The sequence below is a fragment of the Propithecus coquereli genome, unplaced genomic scaffold (genome assembly GCF_000956105.1).
Source record: "Propithecus coquereli isolate 6110/MARCELLA unplaced genomic scaffold, Pcoq_1.0 Scaffold324, whole genome shotgun sequence".
NCBI lineage: Eukaryota > Metazoa > Chordata > Mammalia > Primates > Indriidae > Propithecus > Propithecus coquereli.
Window position 1 is genome coordinate 364,280 of NW_012148886.1, and position 21,827 is coordinate 386,106.

Below are 21,827 nucleotides of genomic sequence, written 5' to 3' on the forward strand. Positions count from 1 at the left end.
CCAGCTAATCTTTCCTATTTTTTGTAGAGACAGGATCTCACTATGTTGCCCAGGCTGGTCTGGGACTCCTAGCCTCAAGTGATCTTCCCAAAGTGCTGGGATCACATGTGTGAGCCACCATGCCTAGCCTGGTTTGTGTGTTAAGCGGATCCTAACACAAGTCTACTTCACTTCTGGCAACCAATATCAGCCCCGGGTGTTCTGTTTGGCTAAGCTTCACATGGATTAGACACCCAGAACACAAGCATGTGTCTGCTCCACAGCTGAAGCAGAACAGAAATTTGAATTGGTTTGCCAGAAACTTTTTTTTTTTAACTTTAATTATCCTTCAACAGTTTTCTTAAATATCTTTCCTTCTGTAGTACATGATAATTCAGAAGCAATTTTCTTGTCATCATGTTTTCTTTCTTGTTTTAATTTTTCAAATACTTGGGTGATGATAAGGGAGGTGGGGCATGAGCTATGGAAAGTTTTTGTTCTAGAATAAGGTGTACAGCTAGCTTTTTAAGCTTATAATGAAAATATTTATTTCCTTCAAAAACTGGAGAATTAAATTTGGGTCTACTCTGATCAGAAACTGTGGTGAAACAACCTCTATGAAGCCCTAATTTCAATCATTTGAGGAAAAGCAACTTGACAAATAAAGATCAAGTTTTGAGATAAGCCCATCTTCCTTAATATGTGGCTAGAGAAAGAAATTGCCTGGTGACAACGGCACTGCTGACACTGATATTAGAGGCAGAGCACCCTACTCTGTTTTAATAATTTAAATAATTCAAATACCTGTCTTTGAAGTAAACATAATTTATGATAAAAAAATTCTATTACCTGAAAATCTTTCAAAGTGTTCCAAAATGTTCTGGACTACAGATAAAGTGATGTGGGTTTTTTTTTTTTTTTAACATGAAAGGAGAGATGTTGAAGCTATTTCGATAATTTTTATTATGTGATGAGGTAACATTTTTAAAGGTCGCCAGTTTCACTGCAGGGCAGTAAGTAACGGAAGGGAATTCTCTGCATTACTTTAGCAGTTCAAGGTCCAATAAGGCTACCTACAGGTGTATTTTCAAATAAACCTCGGTGAATTTTTCTTTTTGGCCAGTGCTCTTTTTCTAGGAACAAGAGATTCTTGTGTTTCATATAGAAATTATAGATTAATCTCAGAGATCAACAAAACAGATACGATTGTTGCAAAGTTTGCCAATGTTCTGTTGTGTGACGGGAACCTAGTGTTAGTCACTGCCCTGGAGAAGCTTTTCTAGAATATTCCCAAAGTTGGTATGTAGACAAGGTAAGGCACAGGGTCAGGCAAGGTTTGAAGATCGCTGCTATGTCCCTGCTAAGCCCCATAGTTCTACAGAGGAGGAGAAAGCAAGGCTTGACTCACCAGGAGCTGACTTCTGCAATAAATAAATAAGTACATGATTTTTACTGAACACTATCAATTTACAATAGAAAAAGTGATCTGGGAAGCCTGATTCAACTTGGACTCAAAGGGAGAAAAAGCCTTTTACAGGTAAGGACAAGTCAATGACCACACCTCAAGAAAGTTTGTGCACCTCGTTGCCGACCAATCTTAGTGACATGTGGCTTTCTTTCTCTTCAAATTCTTCCTCACTGACATTCCAAATTGCCCTTTCAGGTTTTCTGATTCAGTTAGTAAATGACTGTGCCAGCTGATAATGTAATTGTTAATAAATTAGTCCCTAATTGCTTTTGTTACCCTACCCAGAGCAGGAGAAGATTTCTTTGTTCTCAGAAAAAGAAGCAAATCACTGCTGCTAGTGGGTAATTATACTGGGCCAAGTCAATCTTATCTTATATTTTGTTATCCTCTTACTGTCTCCCCTGGAGACAGAAAGGATTTCATCTCCTATCAGATTAAGTAACCAGGTTATGTCACCAAAACAGCAATGGACTCCATACTGCTTCCGACAATGTGATGGTGTGTGATGATGGTCATAAAATGCCAACTTTCTTCTCTTTCAAGGAGTTTGGAAGCATGCATGAATTCACTTTCATTAAAAACAAAAATTTACTAAAAAAAAAATAATGCTCTAAAATTCAAAGGCTTTGCCAGATATTAAAATGAGGCAAGCATCGTGAACATCTTCCCTCATGGAACACTTTTATATCATTTATAAACCAGGGCTGGCAATGACGTGGCATTCCGTGGATTTCCATTTATAGTATGTTCCAGAAACTTCTGCCATGGGAATACAGAATCACATGATCTCCTCACTGACATATGTTTCTCTAATGTTATCTTTATATATTTTGCTAATATGTCTAACTACAGTGCTTATAAAATTTGGGAGACGAATCCTTCATCAGAATCACAGACTCTTTAAGTAAGTGTAGACCTCAAGAAATCTTCGGTCCTTCAGGTAGTAAAGTTATTAGTCCTACATTGCTGTCCCACTTCCTACACACCTAGAAAACAATATGTTCGTGAACAAATGTCCCTATTCTTCTTCTTTTTCTTCATGTATTTTCTTGTCCAACAGATTCTTTTCTTACACATAAGTAATCAGAACAATTGTTCCTTTGAGCCACTGGGAATAGAGTGTTTGTTTTTTATAATGAGTTAAGAGTTGAGGTTAAATAAACTAATAAGGGTAAAAACCTTGTTCTTAGTCTTTTTTTTTTTTTTTTTGCACAGGGTTTTCACCAAAGACTAGATGCTTTGTAACTTGCATGATTATCTCTCTCTCTTCTATTTTTTTTTTTTTTTTGCATTTCCTCTCAATGCTTTTTTTTTTTTTCATTTCAGAATATTATAGGAGTACAACTGCTTTGATCACATAAATTGCCTCTACACCACCCAAGTCAAAGCTACAAGCGTGCCCATGCCCCAGACAGCACACACCACTTAAATGCTTTTGTCTAGCAGGGAAGCACACATTTGGTTTTTTGTTCCTAGGTTGCTATCTACATATGCTTTTTGTGTTTCTCTCAATTTAGCTGTCAATTCTTTTTCATTCTCATTAACCCTCCTTCTCTTCCTCCCTCTCTCTGCTTCTCCTTTTCTTTCCCCCTTCTTATTCACCAGTCTTTGAAAATAATGATCATGCTTTTATTTCATATGTTGCTGAAAGAGAAAAACACTATTGCCAAGTGGAGTGGTAAATTGATTTTCATCCTCTAGTATTTTAGAATCCTTCTTTTCTAGTTGTGTCTTTTAATAATTTTTTTTAATAGCAGAAAAACTTCTGATATATAGAAATTTGAAAGGCCTATATATATATATGTATATATATATATATATATATGTATATGTATAACTTGAAACTTAGGAGAAGTTTCTAAATAACCTTTATTTGCATATGTGGCTATGAGTAAGAATTAGCATAAATTGTTCAACCTCCTTCACCCTCAACATATCAAATATTTCTGGAGCATTGTTTGCTTGGCCAGAGGGCATATGAACACATATGATTTCGCCTGAATATCATATATAGTTAGGCAGGTGCCTATGAAGGCCTACCAGCTTTTCTTGTATATATATATATAGTTAAAGAAATCAGGATAACTTCTAACGATAAAATAATATTCAGAGATTTTTCTCTTTGAGTGTGAAATGATAAATTCTGAAAAAGCTACCATGCTAGAATTATAACATTGGAAGTTAATTACCCTAATTAAAATAGGGTCAGGAAGGTCTCTGCACAGCTGTGGTGGAGTGAAGCATTTGGAATTGTGGACAAAGGCTAGCATCCTACTATAGAAAGACATGGTTTTCATAATGTCGATGTCAACAGAAAGATGTGCAACCTCAGCTCTGTGATGTCCTAGAAAACATGTCAGATAAACACTCAGGCAAAGGGTCTCTGCTTGGGTTCCTAAGAAATTTGTGTGTAGTGTGATTATTAATGATTTCTTGGCTACTCCACAATAACACTTAGAGAATTATCTTTTTAAAAAAAGAACATACAAAACAATCTCTAGGATCTGACGCTTGCAGATCTCTCCATGAAAAATAAAAGGCCTCACCATACACACAGTTCAAGTATTCTTAAGAGCCTAGTAACATTTTTTCATCAGATAAATGATCTGCTGCTCAATTAAAAGAGAATTTGCTGATTTCCAATGCCTGGTCCCTGTTCAGGAGGCTTCAGAATGGATTTCTATGAAGTGCTCTCTGATTCACTGCCAGACTTGGCAGGGATGGAGGTTTGTTTTGGCCTCCTCCTCTGTGTCTTTCTGCGGCAAGAGAGAAGCACTTGGCCCACACTGAGCCTGATGCTCCAAGTTGAGCACCACTCCTGAGTCAACCAGCCCCAGCACGGTTTCCTACGCATCCTCCTAGCAAACAAGCTTCCTAGCAAGTAAGTACACAGGTTAGTAAATTGGGACACCATGATAGTGATTGGAGAGCCCCAATTCAAAGCATAAGTGTCATGCTTTATACTTGCACCTCTCCATCAAGAAAAGTAGATACAGTTTTCACCTATCTGAAATGACTAATACTAATGACTAAGAGTGAGATTGTGAAAATAAACTGCTTTATCCAAAGTCTCCCATCAGATGGGTCATTCAATACGGTTTATCTGCCTGGAAGATGGCTCTGAAAAACTCTGGAAATGAAAATGAAGTGGATAGTTGCCTAAAAGCTGGCCACAGTTCAAGATCCTAAATCAAAGGCAAAGAAAAGTCCCTGGCAGAATGGCCTCATAGTGGCCATTATTTGCCGAGAGTGATGTGTGGGTAAATCCCTCTTTTTAGGAAGGTGTGGCAGCCAAATCTATTTGCAGAGGTGATGACCTGGTTGAACACTAAGAGAGGAGGAGGCCTTGCCCTAATTGGTTATTCTGCTTTTCTGATCCTTGGATCACTGGAGAGAAAGACAGCAAGAGAAGGGCCCTGCCAGTGCTTGATTTTCCTGTACTCTCATGAAACGTGAGATGACCAAGAAGCAGCCACGTGAAAGCTCTTCCAGGCTCAGGTGTGAGAATCACTATGCCTAGTCTTAGCTATTCTTACTAAAGTCATCAGATGGTCAGAGCTTGTACAGAAATATATCTAAGACCATTCAAATTTGTCTGGTTACATAACTCAGATGACAGCTATGCATTATAGATCTATAGAAGGTATAAAACTCTATCTGTAAATATATCTGGCAAATTTGAAATTTGTATTCTCAGAATCATTATTAATCCTGCCTAGGGCTAATGTTGAAGAAGGTTATTAGCATAAATTTTATTTTTAAGAATAATTTTTTTAAAAGAACATGCTACTCCTTTCAAAATTAGAACTGTTAGTTGCTAGACATTTCACCTAAAGCTCATCTTAGTTTTCTACAAGAACAAAAAAATCCCAAGTCTAGGCTTCTTAGGCTAATATTTGGCAAGAATGCTAGTGAGCTCTGGGAACACAGCTAATCCTTTTCTTTGATTGCTATTATGCTTTTTTTTTCTTTGATGGGAATTCTATGAGGAAAAATATAAAAACACTAAAACTAAAAAACCTAAGACTATCAGCAGCTTTTATTCACCTTTACAATTCCCTGGTTAATGACGCTTATATATAACCTATGTATAAGGTTAATATACATAATATATGTATAACATTATGTCATTATTATACATAATGACATAATGACATCATTATACGTAACCTATGTCTTAATTTTACCTTGAAAGTTGAAGTTTGTGGTAATGATTCCTCCAAGGGACCAATTCCTGAAAATTCACAGTGGGACAAACCAAGATGTGTCCTAATTCTTCTTCCCATTAATGATTTGCCACCACTTCTTGATGAACTGGATATGTTAGCGTCATCCCCAGCTCACAGAACAGAAAGGTATAAGTAATCACTGATAGAGTCCCCCTCTGATAACATGACCTTATGATCATGAGATGGTATGGCCATAAGAGAAATCTTGTTCTCTGATATAATCGTTTTCTACAAGCATGACTTTAAATTCACAATTTCAAAGCCCTACTATAATTTTAGTAAGTATCTAATTAACTAATTAATACTAGTTAGTGATTTCAGATTACATTTTCAGCCAGTTTATTCCCACAAAGTGCATTGGGAAATTACATTACTTAAAAAATTAAATGTTCCATGAATACTTACAAGAATACTTTTATGAGCACAACATCGTTTTTAATAACCTGATGATAATCTTCTCTAAACAAAAGTTATCATTTCCATGTTCTATGATATAGTACTTGGGGATCTTAGTCTCTCACATTCCACCCCTGTTGAACCAAATCCAAACTCAAACTTGTGTTCTGAGGAGTTTCCTGGCAGTTTGTCCACAACACTCTTCTGTGTGGAGAGGAACAGTCTTCTGGATACCCGTGTTTCTATGCTACATTCTGAAGACACTAAAGCACGCAGATCTCATCTTAATTCATCCAGAATACTTGCCAGTGAGATTAGCCTTAAACTTTCTGCTGCCTAAAACTTACCCAAATTTCAGCAGAAAAATTGAGAACTTAGACTCTAAGAATAAGTAGTAAGGATAAATCCTGGCTCTGCCATCTACTACTTTGTGTGATATTAGAGAAGTTATGTACATTAGTTCCTTTATTTGGAAAATGAGAATAATGAGGGAATATGCCTTATAGGGCTTATTTTGAGGATTAAACTAACGTTTATACATAAAGTATTTATAAGCACTAGAAAAGAGCTGAAAATTATTACCAAAAGCTCTGTTTTCAAAAATTATAATCATGGATGGGTTTTTGAAGCAGAATGAATATTCAACTTTTTTTGTATTCAGCCAGATCATGGGAGAGCTTTATACTCATAGCACAATGTTTGAAAACTGTGTCTGGTGATTGTACTTGGATATTAAGTATTTATTTATATGAGGGTTCTCCAAAGAAACAGAACCAGTAGGATATGTGTATATATACAGAGAGAGAAAGAAATGTATTTTTAAGAATTGATTCATGGCCGGGCACCATGGCTCACGCCTGTAATCCTAGCACTCTGGGAGGCCAAGGCAGGTGGATCGTTTGAGCTCAAGAGTTAGAGACCAGCCTGAGCAAGAGTGAGGTTCCATCTCTACTAAAAAAAAAATAGAAAGAAATTAGCTGGACAACTAAAAATATATATAGAAAAAAAAATTAGCCGGGCATGGTAGCACATACCTATAGTCCCAGCTACTTGGGAGGCTGAGGCAGAAGGATCGATCGCTTGAGCCCAGGAGTTGAGGTTGCTGTGAGCTAGGATGACGCCACGGCACTCACTGTAGCCTGGGCAACAGTGAGTCTTAAAAAAAAAAAAAAAAAAGAATTGACTCATGATTGTAGGCCTGACAAGTTCAAAATCTTCAGTGTAAGTCAGCAGCTGAGGACTCAAGAAAGAGTTGGTATTATAGCTCTAGTTTGAAGGCAGTCAGGAGGCAGAATTCCCTCTTCCTCTGGGACCTCAGTCTTTTTCTCTTAAAGTCTTCAACTGATTTGATGAGGCCCATCCACATTATGAAGGGTAACCTTCTTTACTCAAAATCTACTGATTTAAATGTTAATCGCCTCCAAAAAATACCTTTGCAGTGACATCTACATTGCTATTTGACTAAGTATCTGGGTACTGTGCAGCCTAATCAAGTTGACAAATTACCCACCATATTCCCTTCAAGAAGGGACATACGAATCATCACTGTAAAACTCAGGGATTTCATAAGGATGCTGCTGAAAAAGAATTTACCCTGTAATGAAGCATGAGGGCTCATAAGAAGCATTTCTTGGTTATCTCTTTCTCCAGAGGAAATGTTGGCTTTTATTTTAGAAACACTGTGCACTACACAACGACTTGTACTTTCTGTATCTGCGTAGGTTGCTGGGAAGCTCAGAGCCATCACTTGGCGCAGCTCCAGACAAGAGTCTAAGACTTTGAGCCATACATTTTAGGTGCTGAGGTAGCTTCTGTGCCATGTTGAATGTCTTTCCTCATATTTTTAACTTATATATCACTGCTTTTTCCAAATGTCCTCCTTTCTTTTCCACATAAATCCATCAAGTTATTTTAATTCTCTTAGTTTGTGTGCCCTCAAAGATCCTAAGTCCCTTGAAAATAAGGACGATGTTTTATTCACTGTTGAACCACCAGCTCCTAACACAATATCTAGTCTGTAACAGCTCCTCCTAACACAGTATCTAGACTGCAATTGGTTCTGAAAAAATATTTATTGAATAAATAAACAAATGAATGTATCTTTAGAAAACCACCTCAAGTCCACTTTAGAATAAATCACAACATAATTGCTACATAAAATTATAGTCTAGTCTATATATAAATGCTTTATGATATTTGGAAGTGTAATTCTAGTTTTTAAAGAGGGAATGCTAGCTCAGGCATTCATCTGAAAAATTGATACAAAACCAAAGAATAGACATTGAAATGCTGACCTTTGATTATGATTATTAGACTGTTCTCTTTTGTTGAAAATCACTTATAAAGGTGAGCTGGCCCTTCTTCATGGGGAGTTAGTGGATAGTGGTGAGGGAAGTGTACTCAGCAACCCCTGTGGGGCTTTTTAGCTTCTCACTTAGGTGGTTGCTATGAGAAGGATCATTCTGACAATGAATAGTTTGTCTTTATGAAAGAATTGTTAGATGCTCTAGGTGGGTTATTCGATGGGTCTTATGAACTTAGCTGGCTTTCAGGTGTCAATGTATTAGTTTACTTGTGACCAGGAATCCTTAACATTCTCCTCCACTTGGCTAAACTTTAGACAGTCTTCTTCCTGATACCCCCTTTTTTTACAGCTTTTGCTTTAGAAAACTTATAAATCCTTTATCTGCCTCTTTGAGATGTAGATTTTTTAGAAAAAATTTTGCCAGCCTTACAGCCCTGAAAGTCTTTCTCAAGGACCTTGAACCTTTAAAATATAATCTCAAGGAAGGTAATGCCCCTATCTCCCAGTTTCTGTGGGTGGAGAGGAGCCTAAATTCTGCAGGCACCTTGCTCCAAATGTAAAGCTACTTGCAGTCTTGAAGATACAAGAAAGTTTATATTTCTTTGGAGTTAGGCCAGTTAGCAAACACAGGTGGTCTATGCTCCCTCACTCCCATCCTAGCTCTTAAAAACTCTCCCGCCTTTGAGCTTAGATTGAGTACTATCCTCTGTCCCCTAATGCAATTGGCCTGAACAAATTCTACTTTTCCTGTGTAACTTTGTCCAGTGCAATTTTTGCCTTGACCCCTGGGTGCCAGGTCTGTGGACTCATATTAATGACATTTTAAGGATTGATTTACAAAACAAAGTGCCAGTTTTATATTTTAAAACTGAACCAGCTAAATATTCCTGAACAAGCATCCCAGTACCAACAAGTTATATAGTATAAAAGTACAAGGAGAAGTCCAACCCAAGAAATGACTGGTAAACCCTGAATTAAAATTAGCTGTTCTCACCTAACTTGCAATATTTACCACTTTCACTTTGGCGTTATTGCTGCATAAAGAGCCATGCCTATTTGTTTAATATGACAAAAATCGTTTCTTTTAACCATTATTGGCTAAACATCAACAATTTTTGAAAACTTCTTCTCCTTCCAGCTGGTTGTTTAATTACCTGTGATAATGTTGAACTTTACCTGACCCCTATACTCTTAGAAAACAGCAAGGGTCAAGAAATCCAAGCCCCACCCCCTGCCATTCCATAACTTGACCAAACTTTAGTCAGGCTTCTTGCTTTCCCCAGGGCCGTGAATTTTGGACAACTCTGAGTTTAAACAAGTGTTGGGAGCTCAACCAAGCAATGGAAAACAGAACAACCTCTCAGAATTGGCTGACCACAAAGAAAGACATTTCCTGCTCAAATACCTGATTATACTACCTGCTCACCGCATGTCCGCATAGCCAGCTCTTTCCAGTCATGTTTACTCCTCCACATTAAAGAGAAGCCCTTTCTCCCTGACCTCTGAGATGCTTGCAGATCTCACAGTTGGAGCGTTCTCGCTATTGCATTAGGCCCCCTTCTCCTATCGCAATAGTCTTTTCAAATAAAATCTCTCTTTCTCTAAGTCCGGATTTATTTTTTTATTTGACACCAAAAATGACCGCCATTTTCACTGATTGCCAAACTTTATCCCATCTCTACATTCTATGGTTCTTGCTTCTGAAATCTCTTTTCTGCTGTACTTTTTCAGTTACAAATTTAACTTCAGAAACATCTCATGGGCAAGTTTTGTCACCATGGAAAACTTTGAGTAGATTGACATTCTAGAGATATATTTGTTTCATATTTTCCAATGAAGTACTATACATTTTTGGAATTTAATTAGTTGATTTTGACATGCACAACTCTGGAAAACCAAAATTTGACAAAGTTTTTCTAAGGAGATGAGGATGAATTAAAATTTACAAACTAAATTTTCTCAAGCAAAGGTTTGTTGACTATGACTTTGCTTTTTCCAAAAAATTGTGGCTATGTGTTTTTACAGAGTCTGAAGATAACTTGAAAATTCAAATTGGCTTCTCTTCAGTCTCCTCTTGCATGTGTGCAGGTAATAACAAAACTAGTGAAATATTAACTATGTATATTTAAAGCAGGTGCAAATAAAACCATACCATGGACCACAGAACCAAATCCATTTAAGAACATCTGTTATTTGGGGTCAGGCATGCTTTTCTGTACAATCAGCTACTGGCCTTACCACCACCATGACAGCTGATGCATGTTTCTAGTTTATGCCTCTACTTCTTGCCTAAAAATAACTCCAGGGAACTTGTTGTATAATTTGATTTTGGGACTTAATAATTTAGAAGGAACAAGGAAAACGTCATGGTGTCCTGGAACATGGCTCTACAGTAGGAGTCAGGAGACCTGGGCTCTAATATTGGGGCTGTCATTTATTTATGGTAATCTTAGGTAGGTCACTTAAACTCTTCTGAGCCTCCATTTCTTTAGGATAATTAATTTCTGCCTCATGTATTAATTTTAAGGACAAGAAGAGATAATATATGTAATAAGAGTTTATAATATTGAAATAATATCATTGCTTGTTAGAATGTATATCTCATATCTTCAAGAGATTATGAGCTATGTAAAACAGGGGCCCTAGAGGACCGTAACCACCTAACATAGGAATAGACACATAATAGTTGTCATAATAGTTGCTCAATAAATCCTTTCAAGTGTGTGATTTGTACGTATGACTATAAAATACTAAAATAAATTCCACAAATAACTCGACAAACATTTATTGTGTGAACATTATTATGCAGGTCCCTTAAGACATACAAAATGGATCAATATGACTCCTGCCCTCCAGGCACTTACAGTCCATCAGAGGACATCAGAAATGTGATAAATAACAAGACAGAAGATAGGAAGAGTCCTAAGAGAGGTACAGAGGCAGTACCATTAAGAGTTCACTGGAGAAATTATTTCTAGCTTGGAAAATTATGAAGGATTTCATGAAGATGAATTATGAGTTGTACCTTGAAGCATAAGTAAAATTAAGACATGGAGGAAGACAAAGAAATTCTAGTCCAAGAGCACAAATATCCTGGCAGATCGTGAGTACAGTGGGCTGGGAAGGAACCGTCTAGGACTGGAGGGCATAACCCACCATCTATGGGGATAGCTGCAACTCAGTTTTGGCAGAATGTGTGTGTGTGCGCACACATGAGAGAGAGTGCAAGAATGAAGTGGAAACTTAAAGGGAGTGGGCCAGAAGAGGGTTTCCTTAAAATTATGATTCCCTGATACTTCTCAACCTGCACTTTTGGTTGTATTAATAGATAAAAAAAACTTGGCATCCTTCTTAGAGCAACCAAAACATCTGCCCTAACATTTTTAAGTATGTAATTTCTAGTTAGTTTTAATATATTAATCTAATATTGAGTTACTAGAAGTAAAGAAAAATCAGAGTGAATGTAAGATTTTGTTTTATGGCAGTGAATATTTAGAAGGAATATTAGCTAATATATTGAATTTATATGTTTTTAAAAATGTACTGAATTTATGTTTTCAAACATATGCTTGTGTGTTTTATCCATTAAGATTTTATAATTGGGGATGGGTGACTGCATACATGGTTTGCATTCACACCTGTACATTACTGAGATGGAGCTGGGCATTATGGATTTAGATATTTAGACACATAGATAGATATACACACACATATATAGAGGCATGTACATATATACATACACATATGTGTGTGTATTATATATGTATATACAGAATGTGAGGGAAAGATTGATTTATCAAATATTATTCATATCACCAAAAAGTCATCTTATAAATTCAATAGGCTATACAATTACATTATAATTAACATAAAGTTTAATTTATTGAAAAATCAGTCCTTAGTTACGTTATACTCTTTTTTTTGCATAACAATGTTGCTTTTATTTTGAAAATCTGATTAAAAATATACTTTTAACATCTTGACATTGAGAACATTATAAGTATCTGACAAGAGTTCAGCGTGAGCTGTGGGGTTCTTAAGGCTCTAGCTTAGAGGCGCACTTGAGTGTTGAAGCACCATTGTCTCTGCATCGTGGCCTGAGTGCTGGGTCCCCAGGGTCGTGAAGAGCAGGAACTGATTCACTTGAGCTTCGAGCAGACCGCAGAAGAACACACAGCTCAGGTTTAGCCACAAACTAATCTAAATAAACATTTTAAGTACTTTGAGGACCCCAACCTCCACTATACCCCTCCCTTACTTGTCTCAGACTGAAAAACACAATTTCAGATCATTGAGAGGAGCAAGAAATTGGTGAAATCCTTCCCATGGCATTTCCTTTAATGTGTTATCTGAGGGAGCAAAAGATGCCACCACTGTGGCTTTAACAAGAGAGGACACCATGGACCTGTGGTGCGGTTGGCCCATCTCAGGCTTCCCACTCTCAAACCAGAGACAAATCATTCTAACAAATACATATACTTCCCTTTTCCTTCTGCTAGAGAACAGATAGATAAAAAATCTTTTAAATCCTGAATAAGTTCATTTTTTGTATGCTATGTAGAACTGTACTATGAGTAGTTTCTTTTGTAAAACATGCAGCGAACTTCATTACTTAAAATTAACATTTCCCCTGTATTGTTTTCTGTATGGTATCTTACTGTTTTCTACTAGTTGTGTCTTTTTGCAACAAGATAGAAAAAAACATAATTTTTATGTAAGAGTATGATGGCAGCAGATTTTTGACAAGCCCCATTTACATGGTACATTGTTTCAAAGGGTGTTTGAGTAGAAAATACAGAAGCACTATACAAACCTATTATTACATTTGAGAAATCATTAGCCTCAAAGGAGTAATAACGGTATGCTATTAAAACCGTGAATACATTTTCAGTATCTGTATTGAAAAAAAAAACTTTATAAATATGTAAATTTCTGTTCAACAAATCCAAAATAAAATGCACTAAAAAACTGATATGTAGACAAAAGTTTATTTACACCATACAACATTTTAAATATTTTATACACAGCTGCAGCAGAGAAAGCTACTCAGAGCTTTCTAGAGAAAACTGCAATAATAAAGATGTGAAATATATTATTCATATAAAAGTGAGATTATTACTTTATTGCATTTAAAGCAATGAAGAATGTAGCTCAACAAACATTCATTTAATGACAAAAACTTTGCTTTTATATTATAAAGTAAAAAGTGTAGTAATGGCCAAACAGACTGTTATAAACTTTAAAAACTGCATAAATATATACATTGTGCTTCATGGTGAAGTTTTTTGAAAACTAAACCATATGAAGCAGTTACAACATGAATCGTTGCTTGAGGTTTATCTATAAAGATTACCTTACAAATCCATTCCACGGGTACTTACAACACAGGATGGTCAGAACTGTACACCTGGTCGTCTCTCCACTAGCCTGACTAGTGAGAAGTTACCATATGAAAACACCACTGACGTTTGGCACATGAAGGTCCTGACAAGATAGTCACACTGTCCAGATAGAAATGTCAGGCTTCCCAAGTCTTAAATGTCAGTGCAATAAATTGGTTTTTTTTTCTCCACCTCAGTCCATTTTGATTTTGTTAAACTTCTGTTTGAAAGTCACCCTCCTGCACATCCAGAGGCAAATTCAGACACTTCTCCCACTCCGCCGGCCTCAGTTCCAAAGCATCCTTTGCCTCTGTATCTAAGACATTGATTGTGGTGTAATGTTGGTAGTCACTGGGGTTTTTGAAAGTGTCCCATGGATTCTTGTTTGGTGCTGGATTTTCCTGTTGAGAAGAGAGGGAAAGGAGTCATTTATCCAATATTTGAATTTTCCAGGAAGAGAGCATATTTGTGACCTTAATCCAGTTTATATAATTGAGAGGTGATTGAAATTATGGCCAGCTGCAGGAAATTGTTCTGATTTTAGTTTTCTTTCATTGACCAAACTGATGAATACCTTCTCTAAGTCATCCTACAATTTTCTAGGAATCAAAGGAAGTGAATAGTATCATCGAAGGCAAAGTAGATGACTTTTTGTTTTGAGCATCTTGTGAAATGTCAGTATGACTATATGTTCAGGTAGCACAAAGCATTAAGTCACCACTAAGATTAACCATAGAAAATATAAGTACTGTGATAATTTTTGGTGGGATAAACAAATTGGAGGATATTTACTGGGGCATGTTATTTAATAATAGAAACAGTTCCAAACTAACAGTAGTCCATAAAAAGAATTTAGATCAGTATCTTTGCTTAGTTTTTCTGAAGAAATTATCTTTTATAGAATATTTAAATGCTGCTATAGTCCCCTGTGTAGTGATTTTTTTTGTTGTACAATACCAAGATTCACTAAAATTAATCATTATTCATGAGAGAAAATTTAACTGTTTCTCTAAATAATTTTTCAACTTTTAATTTTATCCCAACAAAACCTATTTATCTGTATGAGGCTTTCCTCTTAAAAATCATTGCCTTTTAATTTCTATTAGCTCTTGATTTCTTTTATTCAGGATTATTAAAGTGGTTTAAAAGCCCAATATTCTAATTTTATTTCCATTTTTCACTATAGGCTTGTTTAGTGAGAATACCATAGTTGTTGAATGTGTCCTTCCCCCTTCCAAAATCTGGCCTATAACTGATTCTCAAGTGGAACATAAAATAGGTACTTGGATTATTATCTGGGTTCACCCAGTATATTAAACATCATCTTGAGCTATGGGTAAGAAAGAGAGACAATCTATAGATAGACTTATAACTAAGCCAGGTGCAATGGCATGCACACATGGTCCCAGCTACTCAGGAGGCTGAGACAGGAGGATCACTTGAGTCCAGGACTTTGAGACCAGCCTGGGCAACATAGTGAGACCCTGGCACAAAAACAAAACAAAACAAAACAAAACAACAAAAAAACCACACCATTTGTTGTAACCAAACATTAAATTACTAAAATCCTCAATGCATTAGTTGTTTTCAGCACTTATTAGCCTTACTCATGAGGAGATACAAGAAACAAAATAGCTAAAAGCAAAGATTTAAAAAAAGTTAACTTCAGGGGATCAATCCTGCTTTAGTTTAATATGCTAAAGTATCATGAACTCTCCCTCCCCTGTCTTTCCTTTCTTCCTTCTTTCCCTCTCTGTCTTTCTTCAACTAATACTTATTTATTTGCTTCTCTGTGCTGAACTTTATGTTAGGCACTAGAGAGAATAAGGTGATAAATCAAATATGGAAATGCAGAATGGTCCACTAGGTAACTCAAGATTTAAAACCTGATACACGCAGCTCCAAATTCTAGTTTCTCCACTTCATATGAAAGTGACCTTGAACAATTTACTCACTTTTTCTGATCTTCAACTTGAATATTTGCAAAACAGAGATATACTTTGCCTTGTGGGCCAAAGGAGTTGGTAGAATGTGTGAATCAATTCCTACTTCGTGGGGTTTGCAAAAATTTAAAAAAGCGGGGGAGCTTAGAAAAATGCCTGGAGAATTTTATAAATGCTCACTATATAGTAACCATACTTCTTATGGAAGGTGTTTATAGTTAAATGGAGGTATAAAAGATATTTATATCTATGATCCAGGAAAAGTGCTATGGGAATTCAGAGGAGGGTAGAGACAGGGCTTTCTTTTATGGGAAGCACATAAAACTTTTGACAACAGTGACATTGGGGCTGGCATAGAAGGATAGGCTTGATCATGAAAACACATGTTTTTGAAGTTTTGGTGACTAAATAAGAACACTAAGAAGTGAAAATCCAGAGAGCACGAAGATGGGAATACCATGAGAACAGTGATGCATTTATTTTAGTCGTCATAAAAAAAAGAGCAGAAACAACAGGTAGCAGGTAAACTGGAAGCCAGATCGTAAGGGGTTTTGAATGCCAAGTGACTCAATTTGGAATTTATTCTGTAGGCCACAGGGAATTGTTGAACATTTGGGGGAACTACAGTAACCTGAATCATCATTCATCAACTGAAAGGTTCCCTGGTATGAATTCTGCTGAATCAGATCTATCGAGTGGACTTATCTATCTTAGACAAGGGCTATGTCTAAAGGAGCTGTCTGGGAATTTTCAGTTTGACAGAAAGTCCATTTATTTCAACCCTGAAAGGATTCAAAGTATGTAAAGTGTTAGTTTATTTGCTTGGAAAATAGGGGCTCCGTTATGTTTGGAACAGGTGTGATTTCCCTACTACATTTCAAAGATCAAGCACCATGGATATATGAACTAAAATGGCTAATCTTAAGCTTTGTCAGAATATCTATATTCTAATCCCAAAGAGTATTATTGTCAGTACGTGACCTACTATCATATTTCTGAGAGGTTCTATGAGAGAGTAAGACATTAATTTGCAAAGTTGGCTTTCTTGTTCATCTCCTTAGGTATCCCAAGGCACTCCCAGATGAACTGGGATTCTCACCATTGCTCACAAAGGCATGGACACCCTTTAGGTCAGAAGCCCCTGCTTCTTTAGTGGTGAAGAACTACTGAACCCAGCAGTCAGAGTGGGAACAAGATATACAGGGAGTGGGGAGGGGGCTGGCAGTCAGTGCACAGTGCCCACAAGCTGCTCATCTTCCTGTGCATTGGGCATGCTAAGAGGGCAGCTTGCAGACTCTCCTATGGAAAAGTGTAACATTTGCAATGGTCTAAGTGAATGATGAGCTGTGGAACAGCCCAAAGGGATCATTGAATTTGTCAGTGAGAGGTGCAGGTGCCAGGAAAGGCTTCAATGGAGGCCTGAATCTTGTGATAAAAAATTCAGTCAGGAGGCCGGGCGTGGTGGCTCACGCCTGTAATCCTAGCACTCTGGGAGGCCGAGGAGGGAGGATCGCTCAAGGTCAGGAGTTCGAGACCAGACTGAGCAAGAGCGAGACCCCGTCTCTACTACAAACAGAAAGAAATTAATCGGACAACTAAAAATATATAGAAAAAACTAGCCGAGCATGGTGGCGCGTGCCTGTAGTCCCAGCTACTCGGGAGGCTGAGGCAGGAGGATCGCTTGAGCCCAGGAGTTTGAGGTTGCTGTGAGCTAAGATGATGCCACGGCACTTTAGCCTGGGCAGCACAGTGAGATTCTGTGCAAAAAAAAAAAAAAAAAAAAAAAATCAGTCAGAGTTAGTATAAGTTCCTAAATTTATGCGGCTGTTTTTTGTTTGTTTGTTTAATTTTTGAGCTTGAGTACAGAATGGAAGAGATGCACTTAAACTGAAGCATGTTGTTAAAGGCCCGATAATTATAAATTTAATATAAGCAAATATGCACAAAGCTTCCAAAAATGCTAATTTGATCTTAAACTACGTCAGTAGAATTAGAATGTTAGATGAATATGAGAATTCAAAGACATCCAAGATATGGCAGGGCTGTCTGAGCACTTTCCGTGGTTCATCGGTCCAGGAGCATGCTGGCCGTCCATTGCGGATTACTCCCTCCCTCCTTTCATCCATCTATTCTTTTCTCTCTTATGCCTTCCCTTTCTTCATCCTTCCCTCCCTCTCTTCCTTCTTGCCTTCATCTAACCTACCAATATTTGGGAACAAAGCAAAAGAGAGTATATCTATTCTAAAAGAGCAAGAATTTGGAGAAGGTACTTGGGGGAAAGAGATCTTGACTGTGAATGGTTTGTGAGACACATTCAAAGTAAAATAGTTTCTTTTCTTGATATCATTAAACAGTGCTTTTTCTTTTTTAGTGTGATTTAAATGTTTTCCTTCCTGGAAGCAGGGAAATGGACTAAGTGGTCTTTTGGTTTCCCTTTGATTTCCCAAATTCTATTTTTCTACATAATTACCGTCATTTGCAGTGCTAGGCAGGTGCTATGAGTTAGCAGCCCAGAAAAAAAAAAAAAAAAGAAAGAAAGAAAAAACCCTTTATTTGAGATTAAAAAAAGTCTTTCTCCACCCAATTATGCAATTTTCCATTAGCAATGTGCCACTACAAATTATGTGACTGAATTAAGGATAATGAACTCACTCACATGTTTCATTATTAATGAAAACTGAATAAGGAACTTTTTTTTTCTGTTCTCAGATATTTAGGACGATAGTCAAGCAACAATGACAACTCTATCCTCCCCATTCCTAACCTTCCAAATGGTAAATATTTATAAATCTCTCCTAGAAAAGGCATGCTGCTGCCGAGATGTGGTGTAATTAGTAATCTATTTTGGTTGTCAGGAAACTGAGATACAGATATTTGTGCCATTAATGATTTAATACCCAGACCATACAAGGGGAAATTACAATCATATTATAGCAGTCAGCCAGCTGTATCTGTTGCGTAAGCCTTTTAGAGTTGTAAATATAACCCTTTCCTTTTTTTTTTTTTTTAAACAAATGAGGTTTCTTCCATTTATTTCAATGTTAGCTTTCAGTATTCCAAAATGAGTAGCTAATGTGTTTAGGTTTAATCTCAATGGTGTAATTCTCATTTGCTAGCTAGCTAAAAATTGATGACTTAATATTAGGAGGAGCAGATGAGAAAGAACAACTCATTATGTGGGAAGTGTCTTCCATATGCCTAGAACTGTGTTGGTGATAACAAATAATACATGATTCCTGCTTTAAGGAGAAAAATAAATTGATATACACATGAAACACTTAGAGACCACGTAATAGTTAAAATGTATAGTATTTCTTAAAGCACCGAACAAACATAGATTAAACTATCACAGCCATACAATAAGTCAACAGCAGCTATTTATTGATAACTTACCATGACCAGCATTGTACTAATACTGAGAAAAATAAAAGAAAAACACATAGGATACATAAATTCTTGCTCTTCAGCTATTCAAAAGCTAACATTACTAATCAGAAAGCTAAGACTAAGACCCATAAACTATCTATGGAAGAATCACCAGAAATAGAAGATGGTCAAAAAAAAAAAAAAAAAAGAAGGTGGTCAAACACCATGTACTTTAGAGCAATATATATATTGATGCCTGGAAGACAAGGAGGACCATCCAAGGGCTGCAAAGAATATGAGGCAAAGAAAGCACACAGAATCTGGAGTGAAAGAGAAGAACTGGTGTGAGACGGCAGTCCTAGTCCTACCTCTTATAATATAACTGAGCCTCCACTTCCTAGCCTATAAAGTACCCTACTTGCCTTTGAAACTGTTGTGATAATTGAAGGAACCATTACTGTTCCTTCGTAGAACGTAGAAAATTACTGTTTTCTACGTTCTATTTAGGAGGAGGAAATTGAGGTTTATAGAAATCTGAGTTGGGTGACTTGCTCAAGATCAGCTAGTTCTTGGTTGAGCTTTCGACTAGTATACTGATTTCTAGAGTCCTCGTCCAGTGCTCTTAAAAATAATTATGTAGCCTTCTATGAAGCTATGACTATACTGTGCATATAGAAATTACACCATGTTATTTTATTTGATGAAGCCCTATACCAAGATTGCAGTCGTGTGAATGAGTGAGAAGAGAACAGTTACAATCAACAACCAAAGTCCCCAGTGTTGATGTATATAGCAAAATTCTTACCACAAAATAAGTGAGGCTCCTGACTTCAGATAACAACTTCATATATATAAAATAATTACATTTTATGCCCTTAAAATGTCAGGTGTTCAAATGAAAATGAAAAAAAAATTGGCAAACTATTTGGGTATTTGTATAAACTGAATTTTAACTCTGATGATAAAATGGCCAAAGGAAGCCAACACATTTTTATATATAACTAATTCTAGTTAAAGCGTATAAATGAGAATATTTGAAATATGAATAAAATGCTTAAAGATTCTGTCATTCCTAATTTACCTTTTAGTAGCCTTTTCAAAATACATTTTGGGGGCCTATTATTTTTTCTATGTATGCCAGTCTTGTGTGCCCAAGATGATTAGGAGCTTCTGGAGGGCAGGGAGAATACCTGGCACCAAGCATCTCCTAGCCAGGCACTGATGAAGCAAAGTATACTCACCATACTGCTTGTATTTGGTATATCCCGAAATCTGTCCAGAGTTTGAAATTTCTGATTTAGTTCTTGAAACAGTTCCATATGTCTCTTCCTTGTATGCATGACCTTCTGCAAGAAAGAACAAGATGGCTCTCATTCCTAATATTATTTATGTTTTTATAAATAGAGATTTAATATTTTTGCTTTAATAATAAGAAAAATCAAGTTTGGCAGGAATCAGGAGATCACAAAAGATGCCACAAATAAAAATGAGTTGCACCAAATTTTTGTCACATTCAGCACTTCTTAAACATGAAGAATTGGCCTTTTCTTCCACTTACAAGATTGCAAAAAAAAAAAAAAATAGGTTTTTCTTATGGGTGCATTAAAAACGAAGCAGTTATTCCTGTCTGTGTAAGATTTTCATCATTCAAAAGTTAAAGCTGTTTTACAAAAATTGTAACAATATTTTTAAAATGTTTAAAAATTCGGACTTGTAAAGCATGTGAGTCACTGATGTCTGTCGTGGGAAATATTACTTTTTTATGTTTTATTTCTATAAACACTAAAATCCTAGCTGGCTGTACTAAAGGGGGAGCAAAATCCCAGGCCCTGCCATTAAGGCTGACTCAAAGCACTAAAGTGTCTGAGATGTATGTAGGATCTAAACCTTGCACTTTCCATGTGAATAATGATTGAGCTTTGCAGAAGAAAAATCTAACCCACAGGTTTCATATATTTGTTTACAAGATGGCACAGAATCTTAATAATTAGAGTTCCAGAGCATAAATCATGTGGCTAATATGCTTTTAAAATAACAGATACAATGATATTACTATCCTTCACCCTGGTTACACCCTTTTCTCCCAGCTTCATCATAACTCAACAAATGTAATCATAAATACAAATGACCTTGGGGTAGGTATCATGGGCTGAATCTTTTTTGATTACAGAGCATTGAAAAAGAGTTAGATAATAATTCCCTTGTATTTACAAGTCTTGTTTTAGAGGAAAATATGTATTACTCAATTTTGGTTTTTAAATGTTAAAAATGAGTATTTCAGTGATTCTTCAAGATTACGTCTTCACGTTTGTGTAAGATTTTACAGTATTTTTTAAGCACATGCTTCATAACTCACCATTTGCTCATGTGGTTTGTATAGGTATATTATTAATATACTCATGCCTAAGTTACGATTTGAACATTCAGTTCATTGTTTTAAATACCAAATATTTTCAAAAGTAAGAATTTGTTTTGAAAAAGAAATGTGTCTTTGGGGGAAGATCTGTGATGCTTAATTTTCTTCTAAAAAGACACTTGTGGAGATACACTTTACCTCCCTGAGGAAAAAGTAAGGGGCAAACGAGAAATGCATATTCAATCTTTAACGTATTAAACCAGCTTATTCCTTTCTATGCAAACTTTAATTTCCTATATTTAATGATTACATATCTAGACAGTACCTGGCTTAGCTAATTTCTTCTATTTTCACTAGCCAATTTTTATGTGAGCAAATTCTGTCATTTTAAGTCTTGCAATAAC

General features: G+C 36.3%; 1 protein-coding gene across 1 annotated transcript in view; it reads right to left on the bottom strand.

Moving 5' to 3' along the window:
• Positions 1-13,554: 13,554 nt before the first annotated feature.
• ADGRB3 (adhesion G protein-coupled receptor B3) overlaps positions 13,555-21,827 on the bottom strand; it is an 871,792-nt gene continuing 863,519 nt past the window's right edge. Inside the window, 2 exon segments of the mRNA XM_012650418.1 lie at positions 13,555-14,159; positions 20,309-20,413. Coding sequence (XP_012505872.1) covers positions 13,971-14,159; positions 20,309-20,413 — 294 coding nt within the window. The 3' untranslated portion in view covers positions 13,555-13,970.